Raw genomic sequence first — 19,040 nt, 5'->3', positions numbered from 1 at the left:
CGTTCATCACTCTTCAGCAAAAAAACAAAAAAAAAAACTAGTTTTTACACACACACACACTTCTTCTTCTTCTTGTTCGTCCATCAAAAAGTTGATGATGACCATGGCACGTTTGTCATTTTGTTGGGTTTTGATGAGTGCGCAGATGGCTAAAGAGGCCAATCCGAGCCCGGAATTCCCTGTGGCACACTGGACAGGTCAGGAAGGATGTAGAACTCTGAGGTGCAGCCACTTGTTCTTTCTTGGTAACTTTGCGCTGCTGCCTCTTCAAAATAGCACAGGAGCTTCTCCTGCTCTCACAGAGGATTGCACCGTCCTGGACTTTTCTACTCCAGGCAGATCGGTCCTGTGCTAGGGATTCCCAGCTTTTCAGGTCGAGTCCAAAACTCTTCAAGGAAACTTTAAGAGTGTCCTTGTAGCGCTTTTTGGGGCCACCTTGTGCTCGCTTGCCTTTTTTCAGCTCGCCAAATAAGACTTGTTTTGGAAGTCTCACGTTAGACATTCTAGTCACGTGACCAGTCCATCTAAGCTGTTCCTTCGCAAGCATGGTGTAGATGCTGGGGATATTTGCCTTGCTGAGGACTTCCGTGTCAGGAATTCTGTCTTGCAGTTTCTTGCAGAATTCTGTCAGCAGTTTCCTCAGACAGCTCAAGTGGATATGATTTAATTTTTTGGCATGGCGCTGGTAGACTGTCCAAGCTTTGCACCCATAAAGAAGAGTTGGCAAAACAACAGCCACACACACACACACACACACACACACGCACACACACAAATGTGTTGTTTATCTAAAGTAATTTGCTTAATGGTATGGTTGAATTGGATAATCGAACGTAAAAAGCAGACATTGGTTAATAAATTCTGATTACATGCCTAAAGTATATTTGTGTAATTTAACATAGGCTATTTAAATATTGCAGGTAGGTAGCGTAATATTCCTAGTTGAGTTTGCATTTCAGTTTTTATCCATTTTGAGGAATACTGAATCTGTTTTTGTGCAAGTGAGATGAGTAAATGTACACCCACATGTATTCTAGAACTAGTCAAGTCAAGTCATCTTCATTTATATAGTGTTTTAACAATGAAGATTGTTTCAAAGCAGCTTTACAGAGATAAACATACAATTTACTATAACAGAGATTGTTTTGGCTTTATATATTAATAACTATAATAATAATATTTTTTGTTGTAAATGTAAGGGTTTACTTTACTAGTTACTTGAAAAAAGTAAGCTGATTACATAACTCACATTACTTGTAATGTGTTACCCCAACACTGCATTTACCTAATGTAATAGTTTAGAGAAAATTTTATGTTCTATTCTGATTGGTATGGAATGCTCTGTATTTGTATTTGTGAACTTGATGATACATTTTATGGCAATACATTGTCAAGGATGTGAACGTTTTCCACTTTACTTTGGATAAAAAAAAATACATGTGCAATAGGCTACATGTGCGGCCTTGCACCATTTGAGGGCAGCAAAAGCAAATGCAGTCAAAGGCCATGCAAACACCTGACTTGTTGGATTGCATTATGGTTGCATCTGGGGCACATATTATATTTCATATCCATGCATCATATTTGTATTTGAGCTCAGGGCAGAGAGAAAACTTTCAAATTATAAAGACCCAAAACCTGCAACAGAACAGACATACATTTAATAAACTTCCTGCAAAGGTAGCTATTAATTAACATAAACTGACTTTTTGGGTTTTTTACAGACAATGCAACTGCAGTTCAATATTGTTACTTTATAGTGGATAAAAATGATAAACAAACAAAACAATTTAACAACATTCATTCATGTTTACGAAATAGCACTGATTACAATAAAACTCACATTGTGTATGTTGACGTTGTCATGTAGGCCTAACAAAACACAGCAACAGTTACTGATGGAAGTGACGAAATTATGAATTTGAGATGTTATCAATTTAATTCAAGCAATATCGTACACTCCCATGTGAGTTCGTGAATCGAGCAAAACTACTCGCGCTGCATGATTCGACTCATAAGATTCATTTCTGCGCGGCGAGAACTGTGAACGGAAATGAACTTAAAATGAAAATAAGTTTTGCTAAAAATGGAACAGGTGCTGAATAAGAAACAGTTCTCTGTTCCCCTCTCTATCCTTGACCTTCTCGTTTTCACGTCCGTGCGTCCCGCGTCATAGTAGCAGGAATACAGTCAAGGCGAGGCGGAGCAACGAGCGTGGCTTCATCCTCTCGCACACGCGCAACATAGAGACCACGCAAGCGCATGTCTGAACAGTTAGCTATCACCACAGTCGAAGAAGCAGTAACATAGTAAGTTAACAGTGAGAGAAACCGGTTAGTCACCCCCTCTGAGTGAACAAAATTATCACTGGCGCAGAGGTACTACATATTCAAGCTAAGTCGCAGCATGTTCACATTAAACGGATAGCATGTTATGTTATGAGTGATACTAAGACGTTATGTTTAAACTTTAGCGGCTAGCCGAAACTCTGGCATGCGAGTAGGTGTGGCGTGCACTAGAGGTTCGGTGGGTGTCCGCGTGCGTTACATTGTACACGATGTTCTGATGAATGTGGTGGACTTCTTTAGTGCAAAAATGTACGTTGCAGTATTATAACAACTGGTCAGTTTTGAAGTGGTCTGTGTGAGAAACTTGAGCAACTTTGGATTTGTGTGTATTAGTGTTGCATGGAAAGAATTCATGTCATGCAGTCAAGGGTTTGTGAAATCGTACGTAACCGTGTTAATTACACCTGTATTTCTTTTTCAGACTGTCAGCTCCCGCAATATTCTGTTTAGTTGTCATTAATTAGTCCACCACTACATACAAATTATGTAATTACATATGTTGAACAATGACAACCGAAAAAATTGTCATTCTGTTGGTCATAATAACATAGTTTATGTTCACATACTTAACAGAAATAAATATATTTTTTCTTTGTGTAATGGATGCCAGAAGTTCAGACAATCCCAAATTGTACTCTTATAAATGCCTTATAAAGTGTTTTATTTTTTTTTGTTCTAGGACTTTTGAAAACTGTCATTTGGTCGTGCATGTCACTGAGAGCCTGACGTTTCTCTTAAATGGCTGCCTCTGGCTCCTCCACCACTGAAGGATTTCACTATGAGACCAAGTATGTCATTCTTAGCTACCTCAGCCTGCTCCCACCACCAAGATCAAGAACCTCAGAGACAGCGGAGGGTAAGAGATCACATTCATAAATCATTTTGTACAAATAGCCTGCCTGGCAACTTAGGATCATAAGGAGTTTAAATTCGTCTCAAAACAATGACGCAACTTTCAGTAGTCTGTTTAAAGGCACGTTTAAAGGCTACTTAAATGTCCTAATTGAACTAAGGCTTAATCCTGGTTTAATCTAAGCCTTGTCTGTGAAACCGGGCCATATACTCTTTTATTAAGACACACAAAAAAGCACAAGATCACAAATATCACGTACATAACAGATGCTGCCTTCACATCGATGTCTGAAATGTTCTTACTTCCCAATTCTGAAGTTTGTTGTGTTCAAATGCCTTCAAGAATATAGGAGTCACCTCTTGGGGAAGTCTTATTAAAGTCTTACCAAAATGTATTGAAGATATTTAGTGAATGTCCAATGGAATTTGAATAAAGTGCCATTCAACCATATAAACATACCCTCCTCCCTATTGCATACACATTAATTGTGCCATCTAGATTCTGTTATTTCGGTAAAATATATGCTATTTTCTATGTTAAAAGTACATAAAATATGCATCAAATAGTTATTTATATATATACATGACTGTAATAGCAAGAGAAAGCAGTGTATGAATGTATGAAACTTTACAGTCTTTAAACGTTTTTATAAATTTTTCAGAAACTTCGGTATCAAAAAACGCTAATAGGTTTTCCAGTCGTAATTACTGCTGGAGAGGTTGTTCGCGTCCAATTTCTGACTAGGAAATTTGTATTTATGATAGCGTCACTGTTTCAGTTAAATAAGTATCATCCAGGTACTTGAAGTCCACTTATTGTTGAAATTTTATGTTTGAGCAAACTACTCATCATTTATGCACTATTTTGTAGTATAAGAATGCAAATTGGGATTCACCTTAGAACTTCCAAAAGGTCTTTATGCAGTTGAGTTTTCCTTCTACAGGCTGAAACTACCTACCCTAGGACTGTTCGTGCTATCCATAGAGCTGCTTTGCTAAGGATCTTGGTTTCTAATTCCGCCATTACAGTTTCAGTCGCTTGTAGGGTTTGTCCACAGTTACTGAGGTCACATTCCTCTTCCAGGAATCTCCATTTTGCCCTTGAACATGGGCTGTAACTCAAAGTGCTGTATACAGGGTGCTGTACTTAGTGTAATTTGATTGAAAAATGCCTCCAGGTATTGCAAGTAAGTAATGCATTAACAAATCCTTCAGAGTGCATGTGTCGTCTATACTTCGAACTTCTTCTTGGCAGTCCGTATATGGTTGGCAAATTTGGTCCCACTGGTATTGTTTAGTCTTTTGATGTCGTTTGGCCAATTCTAGCTTGAAGCGGAATCGCTTTGAATATTGACTTCTTGTAGCATACGTCTTTTATTTAGTACTTGTGGACTTCAGAAGGAGATGCAAAGCAGACAGTATGTCATTGACAGTTAATCTTGTTGATACAGAGGATGGTATGGGCTTAAGCTGACTTTTGGAGATTTTGGAGCCTTGGGCACATCAGCGGTTCAATAAGGAATGTCCTGTGTCCTGCTCTGGTTTTCAATCAGTCAGCTTTGAAAGTAGCTTCTGATCCCTCTTTCCACTCGACCTGCTCTGCACTCTGACAGACTGTCATGTGCGATCAGCGTTGGCTTGTTCACATGCCACTGGTTCAGAGTGAAGCGCAGCCCTCTCAAATCTGACTAAAGATCTGCCCAGCCTGGGAAAAATCAATGTGAGCTCCCATCAACTTTTGCAATGTTGTTTAAGGCTTTATTGTCCACTTCACAGTCTTTATACTTTCTTACTCTCTCTCTAAGTCTATCTGACTCTTTCTTTCTGCCTCTAACACTTTCTCTTTTTGTAGTCAGTCACTGGTGTTTGTGGTTGAGGGAGCTGAATGTTGATTCTACTGGTCCCTGTAAGCCTGGGCTGTAGAAAACACTAAATAATTCACCAGTGTGTGAACAGCCACATGAGAATTTGATAGGGACATTATCATAAAAACAGGCTGTCATATGCTGAACATACTGGACATTACATTATAAGTTCTGAATCTGAATGCAGTAGTATGTCAAAAGCTTTGGTAGTTTCTGTTCTTTCTGTCTGTTAGATATGAAATGCTATGGATGCTAATATTTCATGCAAAATTGAGATGTTATGTCGCTCCTATGTTTTGCAAAAGTCGATATGATTTCCACTGATAAAAAGCAGTTTTTGGATTGTTTAGAAGTTATGTTAGTATTTGAAGAAAAGGAGTGCAGATCTGTGTCATAGTACAGTATATTTGGCTCAGTTTCACCTTTATTTTCTTTCCACTTCAACTTTTTTAGCTTCATCAGTCATGCAGAAAATTACTTGCCTAAATATTTGAATACCTGGAGTTTCCAGGCTTGTTTTATGCTTGTTTGTGTCAAGATACAAATAATCAAGATTGCTTTCAAAAATTAAGTACCTAATATTAGCAAGATATTTAAATGCCTTATGAAAATGTAATCTTTCAGCAAACACCTCTATTAAAAAAAATACAATTTAAATGAAGAAAATACAATTAAATGGGGGAAAAACTCATAACTTTGGCCTCACATGACCAGGTAAATGATTATATAAAAATAATTATTCATAACAATTAATTATATATTGGTAAGGTCTGCACTTTGAATTTTGGGGGAAAAAACTTTTTTGTAATAAATAAACGTGTGTTATGATTCTGTGCAGGAGAGAGCCATTCTACACAGGAAGTGCAAAGAGAGCGGAATAGCAGCCTGAAGAAACAGATTGAGAATGAAATAAAGCAGCTGGAAGAGGAAATTACGGCCTGTAAGATGTTTTTTTTGTTAGAACTGTTATTTCATGATAAAATAAATCTGAAATCTGGATCATGGTTTAAAGTCATCCGCCTCTTTTTCTGCTCAGCTTTTTCCAGGACTGGTTTTGATCAGCACACATCCCCTGTGTTCAGTCCAGCCAATCCAGAGAGCTCCATAGAGGACAGTCTGGCAGTGCTGGGGGACCGCATCTCCCGGGACCTGGACATACACCTGTCCTCTGCCACTCACACGCTTCTGCGCAGGTCCTTTTAAAGGTCCAGGGAGAATTCCTGGACAATTTTAGTTGTTGGTAAAAAGCTCTTGCAACTAAAACGTTTTTGGCAGGGGTCTATGTCAGAAAAATGTATTGTGTAAACAGCCTGCACACCCTATTATAATAAGTTGGCTTGTAAATGGAGTTTAAATGACTATTCTGGACATTTGACTTAAATATTGACTGAAAGCTTTCAACATATATTATCTTGATGTTTTTCGGGACAACTAGCAAATTCAAATAAATGCAGAGAAATGTTCTGAACAGTGATTATATGAATGTGTCTCTTGTGCAGGGATTTGAGCTTTGAGCACTTCAGAGCAGCGGTGGAGGAGGTGTCCTCTCACGCCCAAGGAGGATGGAGCAAGGTCATTTAAAACACTCACCACATAAGTGGACACAAAGCACCCTCAAGGCCATTGGGCTGTTTTCACTGATGTGTGAATGTCTCTGTCTTTTTTCTCATTCTATTATTGTGTCTTTGTTTAGGTGTTGGTATCCTTAGTATTGTTACAGAACCTGCAGACTGAGGGGCAGCCGCTGGATTCTCTGCTACATTATGGTTTGCGTTATCTTGAGGAATCACAAGCAGACTTCATCATTATGCAGGGAGGATGGGTGAGTGACTTACATTTAATCGGTAATCTACTGTCTAGTTTGATCTAGATCATTTAAACAGTTGATTCTTAAGCCCGCACAATGACAAATGAACATCTCTCCAACTCGTTAGCAACTTACAAAATGTTTGATAGTCTAACTGGGTGTACCTTAACCCAAGGTTATTTTCGTAAACGAAAACTGAAACTAAGACTAAAACTATTGGTCAAAAAAACATTTTTGTAAACTGAAAAAAATGTAAAAATTCATAATAAATGAAAAACTAAAACGAAACGAAACTAACAACAGTTACTGAAAAACTAACTGAAATAAAATAATAATGAGCAAAAATAAATAATCGTTTTCGTAATTAATAAGCTCTTTACTTTGGCGGATAATCTGACCTGGCTGTTTAGGGAAATGCCTGGCGCTTCACCCGTGTGAAGTTGCTGAGGCGATTAACTGCGTGTCGTGACGTGCTCAATGAAGGACCGTAACGTAGAACACATCGGCTGTTCATAAAGGATGCGTTTGTGGCAGTGGAATGGGAAATAACACAAGGTAATGAGACGCAAATTGAACTTCTTTTAACTTGAGCGCAGCGTTTTTCGAATGCCGTTTGCAATGCGGGTGCAACAGCAAACAAGTCCGTCAAGCACAAAAAAACCTTTAATGTACTTCTGTATGTTTAGATATCATGTTTTCATTAACGTTGACAATGTAGGGATTCTAGGAAATACCAGGACACGACACACCAACAAGCACGCGCATACACACACACACACACACACACACACACACAGACAGAGACAGTCTGGTCCACTATATTTGTGGGGACTCTCCATAGACGTAATGTTTTTTTTATACTGTAAAACAGTATATTCTGTCTCCTTACACTAACCCGACCCATCATCACACACACACACTACACAGACCCCTAAACTTACCCATCTCACACACAACTTTCTCCATTTTTTACATTTAAAAAAAACCCCTCATTCTGTATGATTTATAAGCTTGTGTACCTATAGGTCCCAAAGTGACACGAGTCCCCATGCGTCTGTGTGCATTCAGGTTTAAGTCCCCACCAGGATATAAAGACATGTACAAAGTGCACACTCACACACTGCATAGATACTTATTATTTAATTTCACTGGCTTCACAGCAGGTTGTGTTGGCTGTAGTCAGATTTGAGCTGGTTTTTTTTTTTTGTTATGTTCCAGTGGCCACTCTGCTACATGTACAGCTGAAAAAAAGTAAACTATGTTTAACAAGATTTAATCTTTAATATGAATTAGTTTGTCTGAATTTTTCATATTTTTTTTCTTGTCTACTTTTAAGTTCTATTTATTTGGTGCTTTGTTCAATCTCAAACCATTATTTTATTTGTATTATTAAGATGTCTGCACAAGAGTTAACTGAATCTGGGCAAACATTAAACTTTGCTAAAATTAATCGTCTCGCTTTGGTCTACACTGGAAGTGTTCTGTTAGCTCTGCTAAACTATAATTACTAAAACTAAAACTGAAACTAAATAAAATAAAAACTAAATAGAAATGTGTTTGCAAAATAAAAACTAAACTAAAACTAACAATACCATTAATGAAACTAACTAAAACTAAACTTAAATTTAAAGCAAAATTGAAAACGATATTAAATAAAAACTAATTTAAAAAAGCAAAACTATAATAACCTTGCCTTAACCCTCTGGGGTCTAATGTGTTTTTGGGGTCCTTTAGATGTTTTGACATGTCCTGTCATTTGTGCTTTTTTCAGTTGCTTATAAACATATTAATGGCAAAGGTGTCATTACACTAGGGCTGCAACAAACGATTATTTTGATAATCGATTAATCTAACGATTATTAGAACGATTAATCGACTGATCGTCGATTATTTCACAGACTAATCAGTAAGTTTGGAACGATTATTCAGCTTTTCCAATCAGTTAAAACATTGAGTTATACATATTCTAACTATAATATAAAAAAATAAAATCACTTCAGCTTTTGAAATAGTTGTTTTAATGAACTTTGAGCCAACTAAACAGGTCATTCTCTTTAAGTTTTCAGATTTCGGTCCAACTCAAATCACACACAAATGCTCTCTAAGCATTGTTTAATAGGCCCACTGCTTTTCTTAGAACTGAAACAGAAAAAGGGACATTTACTTCAGGACACAAAGAATGGTAAAATATTAATCTGCAAACAATTATTATAAGAATAAAATTACAATCTTTTTTTACATGACAATTGAGCTGACAGAGATGTTCTCATTCACCTTTTAATTTATAGTATGATAAAGTAACTGCCATGATATTCTTCCTATATCATAGGAAGGATATAACATCTCGTTTTGTAAGTCTTCATGATTATTGAACAAAATACAGGCAAGTGATAAGACTATAATAATACCTAATATACTAATAATGTTACAATAATAAAAACAGCCCTGACTCCTAAGCTTGATCAAGCTTTATTCTATGCAAAATAAGTCATCACATTACTGTAATTATATTACTATTGATAATATTATTACTATTATTAGTAGTATTGCATTCTCTAATAAAGAGAGATTTACCGCTGGTTAGTAAGCTCCAGCTGGAGAACACTCACTTCTCACCGGCTCCTCTTTTGCCGGGATGTTTCCTCTTGCACTCCAACATGCATGTTGTGCTCCCGTGAAAAGCAAGTTCCGCCTTGCATGTATTGAACACGACAGCATTCTTGATTTGAAGTTTTGTGAAACTTTGCCAAACCTAAACCTTGCTAGTTCGGATTCGTTTGCACTGTCATAATTCGCGCTGTTTTCTCTTCTACCGCAATAGCATCTGTAAGGGCTGCACTACACTCTAGCGCTACAGCGCCGTAGCGGTCAAATCACGGGATTGCAGGCCCTTACATTAGGTCACGTGAGATCAAACGACTACTGACAACAAAGATATTTGTCGACAAATATTTATTGTCGACGTTGTCGACAACGTCGACTAATCGTTGCAGCCCTACATTACACTCTATTTAGCACAAACAGGGCTACCATAATATGTGAGCAACATACATGTTTGTATTTTTGATAGAATAATGTTTATGCATGGTTATTAAAAAAAAAGAAGAAAGTTTCTGAAATAAGGCCACAAAACACATACTAAATGTGTCCACAAGACTTTTGACTAATGGATGTTGTCGCCTAGAGTTATTGCTTCAAAATTATCTGAAAATCATCCTGCCTAATCATTCACATAAAACAATACATTGATTTAAATTTTGTAAGGCACTTTTTGTTTAGAAAGGCAATATGCGTGGGGGCGTGAATGATGAATTTGAATAATGATGTGATTCACACCTGAGAAGACAATGACCTGCATAATGACCTGCATAATGAGCCTTTCACTGAGAGGGTACCACAAGAAAGAATGCGAGGACAAAATAAATATATATATATATATATATATATATATATATAGTTATATATAGAAAAACAATTTTTTTTTTTTTTTTAATTTTAAGAAAAACAAACAACTGTTAACTTAATATATATATATATATATATATATATATATATATATATAAGTTAACAGTTGTTTGTTTTTAATCTTTTTTTTTATAAACAGAAACTGGGAAACACAAAAGGGAAAATCAAATAATAATTTTGTGATTTAGCATTTAATTCGATTATTTTAATAAATAATAGTACTATTAATAGTTATTAAAATTAATTTAAAATGTTAAGTCATCCTGCAGCCCCATTAGAAGTTTGCTGAGGCCTCCTAGTGAGTACCGGCTAGAGGGATTCTCGGCCCCTAAAATCTGTACCTGAACAGAGGGTAATTTTTTTTTCCCCGAAACCGACTGGACCACAATGTAAAAAGCAGCAATGTCTGCACAGCCTGTGGTGAGCGGGGACTTTTCAACCGGGTATGATACAGACCAAAATCAGAGACAACAAATAAGAAATATCACAGAACGTGTGGATTTAAAAGGATGCCCATTTTATTTGTATTAAACCTAAGGGTACTTAAATCAGACCCGACCCATGTTCAAAGCACTCGTCAAAGTTTTGAACCGGAACCTTCTCGGGTCGAACCTTGGTTTTTGTTTTTTAGATCCAAGACTACCTTTGAAGACCTCTAGTTCCGCCCCCTGGGCTGAGAACCACTGCCTGTAAGAGGTTAAGGTCAGTTTCCAAAGGCAAAACGGGTTTCTTCACAGAACTGTAATGGTTTTACAGAGTTTTTCAAGACTTCTGTCAGGAGAGGGAGCCAGAGCTGTGCATTTTTTCTTTTTTTTTACATATTACCCCCTTCAGCCGCTGGTGGATAATGCTAGCCTAATGCTAGCCATTGTGTGTTGACTGAGCAAAATTTTTACTTTTTGCTTTGCTCAAAGTATGCAGAACCCTTTGGATACAAAGGGCTTAGTGTTGGTTAAATGCGTTATGCTGCTGTGTGATGAGCAAGATAACTTTATTTCACGAGTTCACACTTACAAATAAGTCCGATAGAATAAATGGTATGCAAATTTGGCATGCTGTCCGAGGAGAGGGCTTCGGGCTCGGTATTTGGCCCGAACCCAGAGTACATGAACAAGCCAAGAGTGAGGTGTCGGGATGCTGAAAAACTGTCAAGGAATGTAGGTGAGTCGACTGAGTGCATATATAATATGTGCTTCTCCTCATGCTGATGGGATAGACATGATTGTTGATGACAAGTTAATTGGATTGATTATTTGAACGTGCTCCTCCCGAACTTTGTTTAATGAAACATCATTTAGTGTTTCAGCTACACTTTTACGTTCCTTTCTCCTTTATGGACAGTGTGATTAAGAGCATATTTGTTTAAGGCACAGTTCTTCGCTACCTCATATATAAGGCCATAATAAAGAATTCCTCTTTAACTTAATGTTTTGCATAATGTACACACTTATTCCCATTCAGCTTATCAAAAGGTATGTAATTTGTTAGTTCAAACTGAAGATTGTTCATTTCTGAAGGCTATCTTTCCCTCATGCAAATGTTTTATGAGAACAGTTCTTCACCTCTGTTAGATGATGTTGTAAAGGAATATGAAGGTCTTGTTTATGACATCCTATTTGGGTCACATTATATTTCATGGGAGGGCTGTCCTTATGAAAGACGCAGTTGATGTGTTCTGTGTGCGAGCTGAAGAACTCAGTCAGAAGGAATAATTTAATTAGAGCACCCCTGACACTTACGCAGGGAGGAGGGGAGACCATTGTTTTATACTTCAGCTCGGTACAGGACCACATTCCAGTGATGGAGTGAGAGCTTTGGCATATATGATACTGAATAAGCATCTGTGAGAGTTTGAATGCAGGAGGGAGGAGTCGGACAAGTAGGAGGAGAATCCGTGTGCAAATAAACCAGACCTCCTTCTCGGCACTTCCAGCCCCATTACTCTGACAGCAACCTTTTATTCTGTGTATACGTTCTCTCCGGCACTCATTCACTTTATTTCCTTGTGGTCACTGCTGGAGTTCTGCGCACTTAGGAGCTGAACACAGGCAGGTAGGACAGCTGATTTCTTCTTGAGCTCTGGACCAGATGAGATTATACTTTCATGGTCCATTTACGAAACAATTTTTAGCGATTTAGGTCTTTTTGTCCACCATCTTGCTCTCCATCACTTTGCAAGCACTTTATCTTAGCAAGGACACTCAGGTTTAATTCTGCATTTAGTTCTCTCCATTAAATGGGTCAGTCAGTAAATTTTGAATTTAACATTTAACTTGTTTTAGTGTAGAAACGACTGCAGCTGGAGTAACTTTGTTTACTCAATTCTTCTTTTGGATGAATTTGATTACATTTTTTGCACATTTGCAGAAGCACAATAATTATTATAGTATTACAAAACAACAAAATGGGCCTTAATCGTGACGCACGAGAATACATTTCTTTGTATATCGTTTGCTCTTATGTAAATGATTACATCAGTTCACTACGACAATTCATGTACAAATTGTTTTGATGGATGATTTATGCAGAAAATTCTTTCATGAATGAGATTCAAACCCAGTGACGTAAATGAGAAATGACATCTCTCTGCGTGTGTGTGGTTCAGGTAAACCCTACGTTATGGGGACAAAATCTTCACACAAAGATGGCAAAATCCTCTTTGTGTCTTTGTGGGGACATTTTTGGTCCTTGTGAGGAAAACGGTGTATAAATCATACTAGGTGATGTTTTTGGAAATGTAAAAATGCAGAACATTTTCTGTGATGGTTAGGGTTACAGGATAGCATATGCAGTTTGTACAGTATAAAAATAATGTCTATGGAAAGTCCCATAAATCATGGATGCCCTATGTGTGTGTGTGTCTGTTCTGCAAAACCCAGGGCAAAGCAGCAAGAAGCCATTTTGAGAACTAAAACAGTGCATTAGTCAATGACTTGTTTCACCGAATCATGCCGTCTGGTCTGATCATGATAAACTCTAGGTCAAGGTCTAGGAAACTGTTCAATACACCCCACCAAAGGAGTAACAGATACCCGATATGAGGGACGTGTGAGACATTTTGTCTTGTGAGTAACCCCTGCCCATGAATCCCTTCCTGTCCCTCTGTCTGTAATGTACGCAACACAGAGGTGACCTTCAGTGGGTCTGTCACATTGCCCAGCAAAGATTCTTGAGATGGCATGATGTGACGTAACTTGACTCCGGTTGTGTGGTACAGACAAACCGCTGCCAGAGCACCCTGTCCGTATATCAGTAAGTGCGGAGAGTAGAGCTTGATCCACGTCAGGTCGCATCACCCTGCGAATCGCTCAGTCCGACCTCTTACATAACTGCATTTTACAGACGATGTGCTGCTCTCATCACACAAACACTGGCTATACGCCACCCCCACACGGTCTAGATGAAGAACAGAAATAAATCTGATAAATCCTCATATAAAATCTGCTTGAGCAGGGCTGTCCCAGTTTGACTGCCTCAAAACTACTCCCTGTGCTAGTCGAGATGGTGACCTGTATGCTTGACATACTCTGGGAGAAAAATCTTTCACCTTAGGTAATCCAAAGTCGGTTTGGATTTACTTAAACAATATATACATTTAGGATGTGTTCAGATGTTTTGAGGAGAAATGTAGCCCACTATGGGGCAAGCCTATGAGGAATGTTTCACAGTTTCCAGTTTCCACAAAAATATTACTCTGCACATCTTGTTTTTAACATTGATAATAATAAGAAATGTTTCTTGAGCAGCAAATCAGCACATTATAATGATTTCTGAAGGATCGTGTGACTCTGAAGACTGGAGTAATTATGCTGAATATTCAGCTTTGGCATTACAGGAATAAATTGTTTTACAATATATTAAAATATTATTTAAAATTGTAATAATAATTCAATTTTACTGTCGGACTGTATTACTGATCAAATGAATGCAACCTTGGAGACCATGAGAGACTTTTTTCAAAAACATAAAAAAAAATCTTACTGACCACAAACTTTTAAACGGTAGTGTATGTTTAGTAGGCACATTAGTTCTCATACTTTAGTAGCATTGTAGTACTAAATTACTAAATGGCTAAGCACTAGATCAGTTTTATGCATACCACCTTATTTTTAATATTGTGCCCTCATATGAACGTGAAAGCATTTGAGTTTGGCAGGCATGCGTGAGTTTTTTCTTTAGGCAAAGGTGGGTACATGCACCTATGGCTCACCTAAGAGGAAACGCCTTATAACAACATAACTTCATTTTAATACAGTCTCTGGATAGGACAGCAAGCCTAATCTTGCAGAAAACATCTGTCTTACTCCACCATTTCAAAAAACTATTGTCAAATCAGACTTTGTGCATGCTGTTTTTGTTACATTACATTGAGCAAAAGTAGCAGTAAAGACATTACTTTCATTAATTTCAAATAAATGCATCATGGTTTCTGCAAAAATATTAGGCAGATTACCTGTTTACAAAATTGATAATATAAAATCTTTCTTGTGCATCAAAACAGCATATTAGAATGATTTCTGAAGGATCATGTGACACTGAAGACTGGAGTAATGATGCTGAAAATTCAGCTTTGCATCACAGGAATAAATTACATTTTAAAGTATATTGAAATATATAAATTGTTATAATAATACTACTAGCTGTAATACAGCTTTTTGCTGTATTTTTGATCAATTTGATGAGGCCTTGGTGAGCATAAAAGACTTCCAAAAAAATCTTATCAACCCTAAACCTTTTTTATTCACTGACATATCCTGTTGTTTGTTGTTTACCATGCTGACTATAGAAAATAGATCCCCTGTCTGCATGTATGGTTATTAAAGTACATCAAGGTCAGCTGTTTTCTTTGGAAACATTAACAGTATAAATGACTGTTTCATTTATAGGGTTGTGGAGACCTATGATGGTTATCTATATGAAAAATTCTTCATAATAATAATATTGTGCTGTGGTCCTCTCTCTGTTGGCCATCAGATGTTAAGCCAGATGCTGGGATCTACCGGTAATGTGTTTTTGAAAGCATCTGTGTGAGGCAGGATTACATGTGAAACTAGATGCAAGTGCACAGTGGTTGATTACTGAAAAGGCCTAAAAAGGGCACAGCAAGCAGAAGAGTGTCCTTTATGATGAATAAAGTGAGGGCCAATATCTCCAATTTGCTTAATGCAAATGAGCAGAAACTGATGTATTTACAGACAATGAGTTCAAATTCAAATTGATTCGTTTTTGCATGCTTGACCTAGTTGTGGTAGACACGCAGAAACCAGCGGCATATGCAGACAGACACCACAGCCGTTAGGTGATGTCATTGTCTGATGGCAGAATAAGATAAAGACATTACTGTAAATAGAAAGAACTAACAGTGCAGTGAATACAGGCTGAAAAAGAGGAGAGTGGGATAACACACTTCATGTAGAGTTCTTTCCTTATTGTAAATGTTTTTATTTTTAAAGGTGATGGCACTTCCCCCCCATGTTTTTGACCTGACTTACCATATCTCTAGTTATGTAAAGTCTTTTTAAAGCTGATTTTGTTTATTAAAACCATGAATGAAGAGTATTTATTATTATATATGTAATACTCTCACACTCCACTGGGTGGCATATGAAATGAATGAAAAATGCTCCCATGTCATGGTAAATTCCACTTACTGTGCTAAAAGGGACTGCAATGTATTTTAACAAGCTAGACTACCATTGTGTTTATGTAATTTTTTGGGGGTTTTGATAGAGGTCTCTTATGCTCACCAAGGCTGTGTACCTCATTTCTTTGTGAAGTTTATGATGTGTGGATGAGCCACACTAATCAGTGGTTTGCAGACATGATCAGGCTTAAGGAAATGCAGTTAAAAACCAAACATTATGCATTTGTTTTTCAATCTTTCTGTGGCTTGGGTAATGACGTCAGGAAATGCGTACATTGCTTTAACCACAGTTTGTAAAAGACATGTAAAGCATGTATTATGACTCAGTGTTTGCTTAGAAGCTTATCTTGATAAAAAAGGCTTCTATTTTATGTGTGTATATGGATACACATGTATACGTGTGTGTGTGTGTGTGTATATATATATATATATAATGTATATTCGCTTCACGTCAGGCAGCTCTTTGCCTCCGCTGAGTGCATTCAAATCGTTTAATGCACAGCTAGAGGTGGATTATCCTGCTTATACCATGGTCATTTGCCAACACTGAAAAGTTAAAGATATTATTTATGTTTGCTGTGCAATATTTGACCAGAAGGGTTAAAATGATTGTAAAATGATTTTCGTCAATTATGGCTTTTTAGATCTAGCATTCTTCCCGCTCTGAAATCATACATAGAGATAAAGTACTGCGGTAAGATAACATTTATTTAAATTAATTATCGAGAGAGAGAGATGTGTGTGAATTACTTGCGACTGGGCAGTGTCTCTTTACTAATAGTGAAGCTGTGGGTTTCAGAAAATTTAAAAACCGCAACATTACCGCTTCGTTGCTGAGAAATGTAATGTAGCGATTTAGTTGCAAAGCTATGTTAATTTGTAGGGCAGCGCTGGCAACAAGTTTATGTCCTCCTAAATTGTATTCCTTTCGTGCACAGCGCCATTTCCGATCTCTGTCTTTGAGTGATGTGTGTGTGTGTGTTTCAATAAACGAGCTCATTAATATAGAACAGGGATTAAACGGCGACTACCTGTGCATTAAACTGTTTTATTGCACACCTTCCAGCCAATCAGTATCGAGTATTTCGACAGACCATGGTACTGTATATGTATACAAAATTTTCTATAAACACTATATCAGTATAGAGGTTTTCTGATGTTTGGAATAAAAAAAAAAACCGACTAATGAACCAACTGATTGATATTTCCTCTCTTTACATTACAGGGCACTGTGTTCAGCCTGGATGAAGGGGAGGACCCGGGTGTGATCATAGCTGAGGACAGTAACGATATTTACATCCTGTCAGGTGAACAGGCCTCGGATCAGCTAAGCCCTCCTGCTTCACTACTGACTCCTGGAGATAGTAGTGGGCCGGCTTCCTGGCAGACAGAGAGTCTTCCTGTGTCTCTGACAGGACACGAGTCTTGGGCGCAGATCGGCATGATGGACCCAGAAGACGCCAAGAGTCTGGACAGCGCTGAGGGAGTGGCGTTAGCCGAAGAGCAAAGCGAGAACAATTCCTCAAACTCTGACATTGTCCATGTGGAACGTGAAGACGCTGAACTGCTTGAAGAAGGTGGAGAGACGGTGGAGGAAGGGGAGTTGCAGAGTAGCGTACTTAGCGTGCTGGGCAGCGAGAGCGAACTCGCCGCTGTCCGAGAAGAGGCATCGAATGCAGAGCCGGCTCCACCCGCACCGGAGCCGATTGTGGAACCGATCGTGATGGAGATCCCTCCACCTCCAGCCTCAATAGAGCAAGAGCACCAAGCCACCCATGCTGCTTCTACCGCCTCGTTGCCCGTGCCTGAGCCTGAGCTTCAATCTCAGCCTGTTCCAGCTCCTGTGGAGCCACAGTCATCATCCCCACCGGATCTAGAACCAGAAGCAACCCTGGAGCAAGTGATACTTCCAGAGGTTGAGCTGAAGGCCTCATCCCCGGCCTACGACTTCTCTGTCCCAGACCCTCCTGAGGTGCAGACAAAGACAGAGCCACAACCCGAGTCCTCTGACCTCCCTGTGCTGCTATACAGCGGTGCTGCCCTGGTGGCCATTGCTGCAGTATTGGCCTTTGGAGCGCTGGCCTACAGGAAGAAGTAGAAAGTCTGTGAATGTCCATGACCTCACTGTATCTCTTGCCCTAATGGAGCCCTGTGGGTCACCGTGCCGCCACAAGCTATACTTTATGGTAAAAGTACTCCTCTGATATCTGTCACACCATTTTGTTTTCTGTTCTCCTTGCTTTATTTTGTTGGCTTGGTTCTTTAAATCAGCTTTATGTCTGGACGGGAACTTGCAGGTGTAAATTCAGGTTTCTTTTGTGCTTTACTTGTGAACATGGGAGTGATCCGTTCACTAGGCTGTGACCTAGGTTTTGCCTGGTTCCTTAATATTAACGAAAGAAAAATCAAGGCTTCAGATCCATAGGAAGTTCATTTTTGTTGGTTAAGCATTTTTATTTTAATATATATACATGTTTATTCTAATATATGTATACATAATATAAATGTATATGATTTAATGAACTTAAGTTTGATTTTAAAGCAGTAGCTTGTGCTAGTGCATGATTATGAATTTACCTTAGTAGACATAAAAGATTAAAACGCAAAACTTTTTATGGGCCATGCCCTTTAGATGGATTGTGTGATACTCTCCTTAAATATATCAATATTTGAACAAGATTACTCACAATAATCAAAAGCAAAGTCTTCGTATCCTTGATTCCTTTACACATCATTCGGACATTCATATCAACCATATTTAGTGTAAATTTGAATAAATTGGGCCTGATTATGCTTGCATGAATGCTTTTGTTTGAATTCCCCCTTTTAAATCTAAAATTAGAAGCCTAGGTCACAGCCTGAAATGGGAAACACCTTCACTTTGTCCATTACATTTTATTTAAGGGATTGATCAATAAATGTACAACAATTTGCTAAAATGTGAACAATTGTTCCTTAAGGAACAAAAACATCTTTGTTTAGGGCTCATGTGAAAATACTACACCAGCACAGTCAATAGTGCCATGGCAACAGGGCACAGTTGACCGAATTTATCTCAG

At 38.1% G+C, this 19,040-nt stretch overlaps 1 protein-coding gene across 2 annotated transcripts; it reads left to right on the top strand.

Moving 5' to 3' along the window:
• The first annotated feature begins 2,263 nt into the window (after positions 1-2,263).
• bcl2l13 (BCL2 like 13) lies at positions 2,264-18,440 on the top strand. Of its 2 annotated transcripts, none has more exons than XM_056254661.1 (7): positions 2,264-2,309; positions 3,028-3,204; positions 5,904-6,005; positions 6,102-6,258; positions 6,565-6,637; positions 6,759-6,887; positions 17,207-18,440. In XM_056254661.1, the coding sequence occupies exons 2-7, from the start codon at positions 3,087-3,089 to the stop codon at positions 18,077-18,079; spliced, it is 1,452 nt and encodes a 483-aa protein (XP_056110636.1). In that variant the 5' UTR covers positions 2,264-2,309; positions 3,028-3,086; the 3' UTR covers positions 18,080-18,440. The 2 variants fall into 2 exon arrangements, with proteins under 2 accessions (XP_056110636.1, XP_056110629.1); XM_056254654.1 differs by having other exon boundaries at positions 2,292-2,378.
• The last annotated feature ends 600 nt before the right edge of the window (positions 18,441-19,040 follow it).

This window comes from Rhinichthys klamathensis, unplaced genomic scaffold (genome assembly GCF_029890125.1).
Source record: "Rhinichthys klamathensis goyatoka isolate OS25496 unplaced genomic scaffold, OSU_Roscu_1.1 h1tg000005l_1, whole genome shotgun sequence".
Lineage (NCBI taxonomy): Eukaryota > Metazoa > Chordata > Actinopteri > Cypriniformes > Leuciscidae > Rhinichthys > Rhinichthys klamathensis.
The sequence above is the reverse complement of the archived record's forward strand: the minus strand, read 5'-3'. Positions and strand labels throughout refer to the sequence as shown.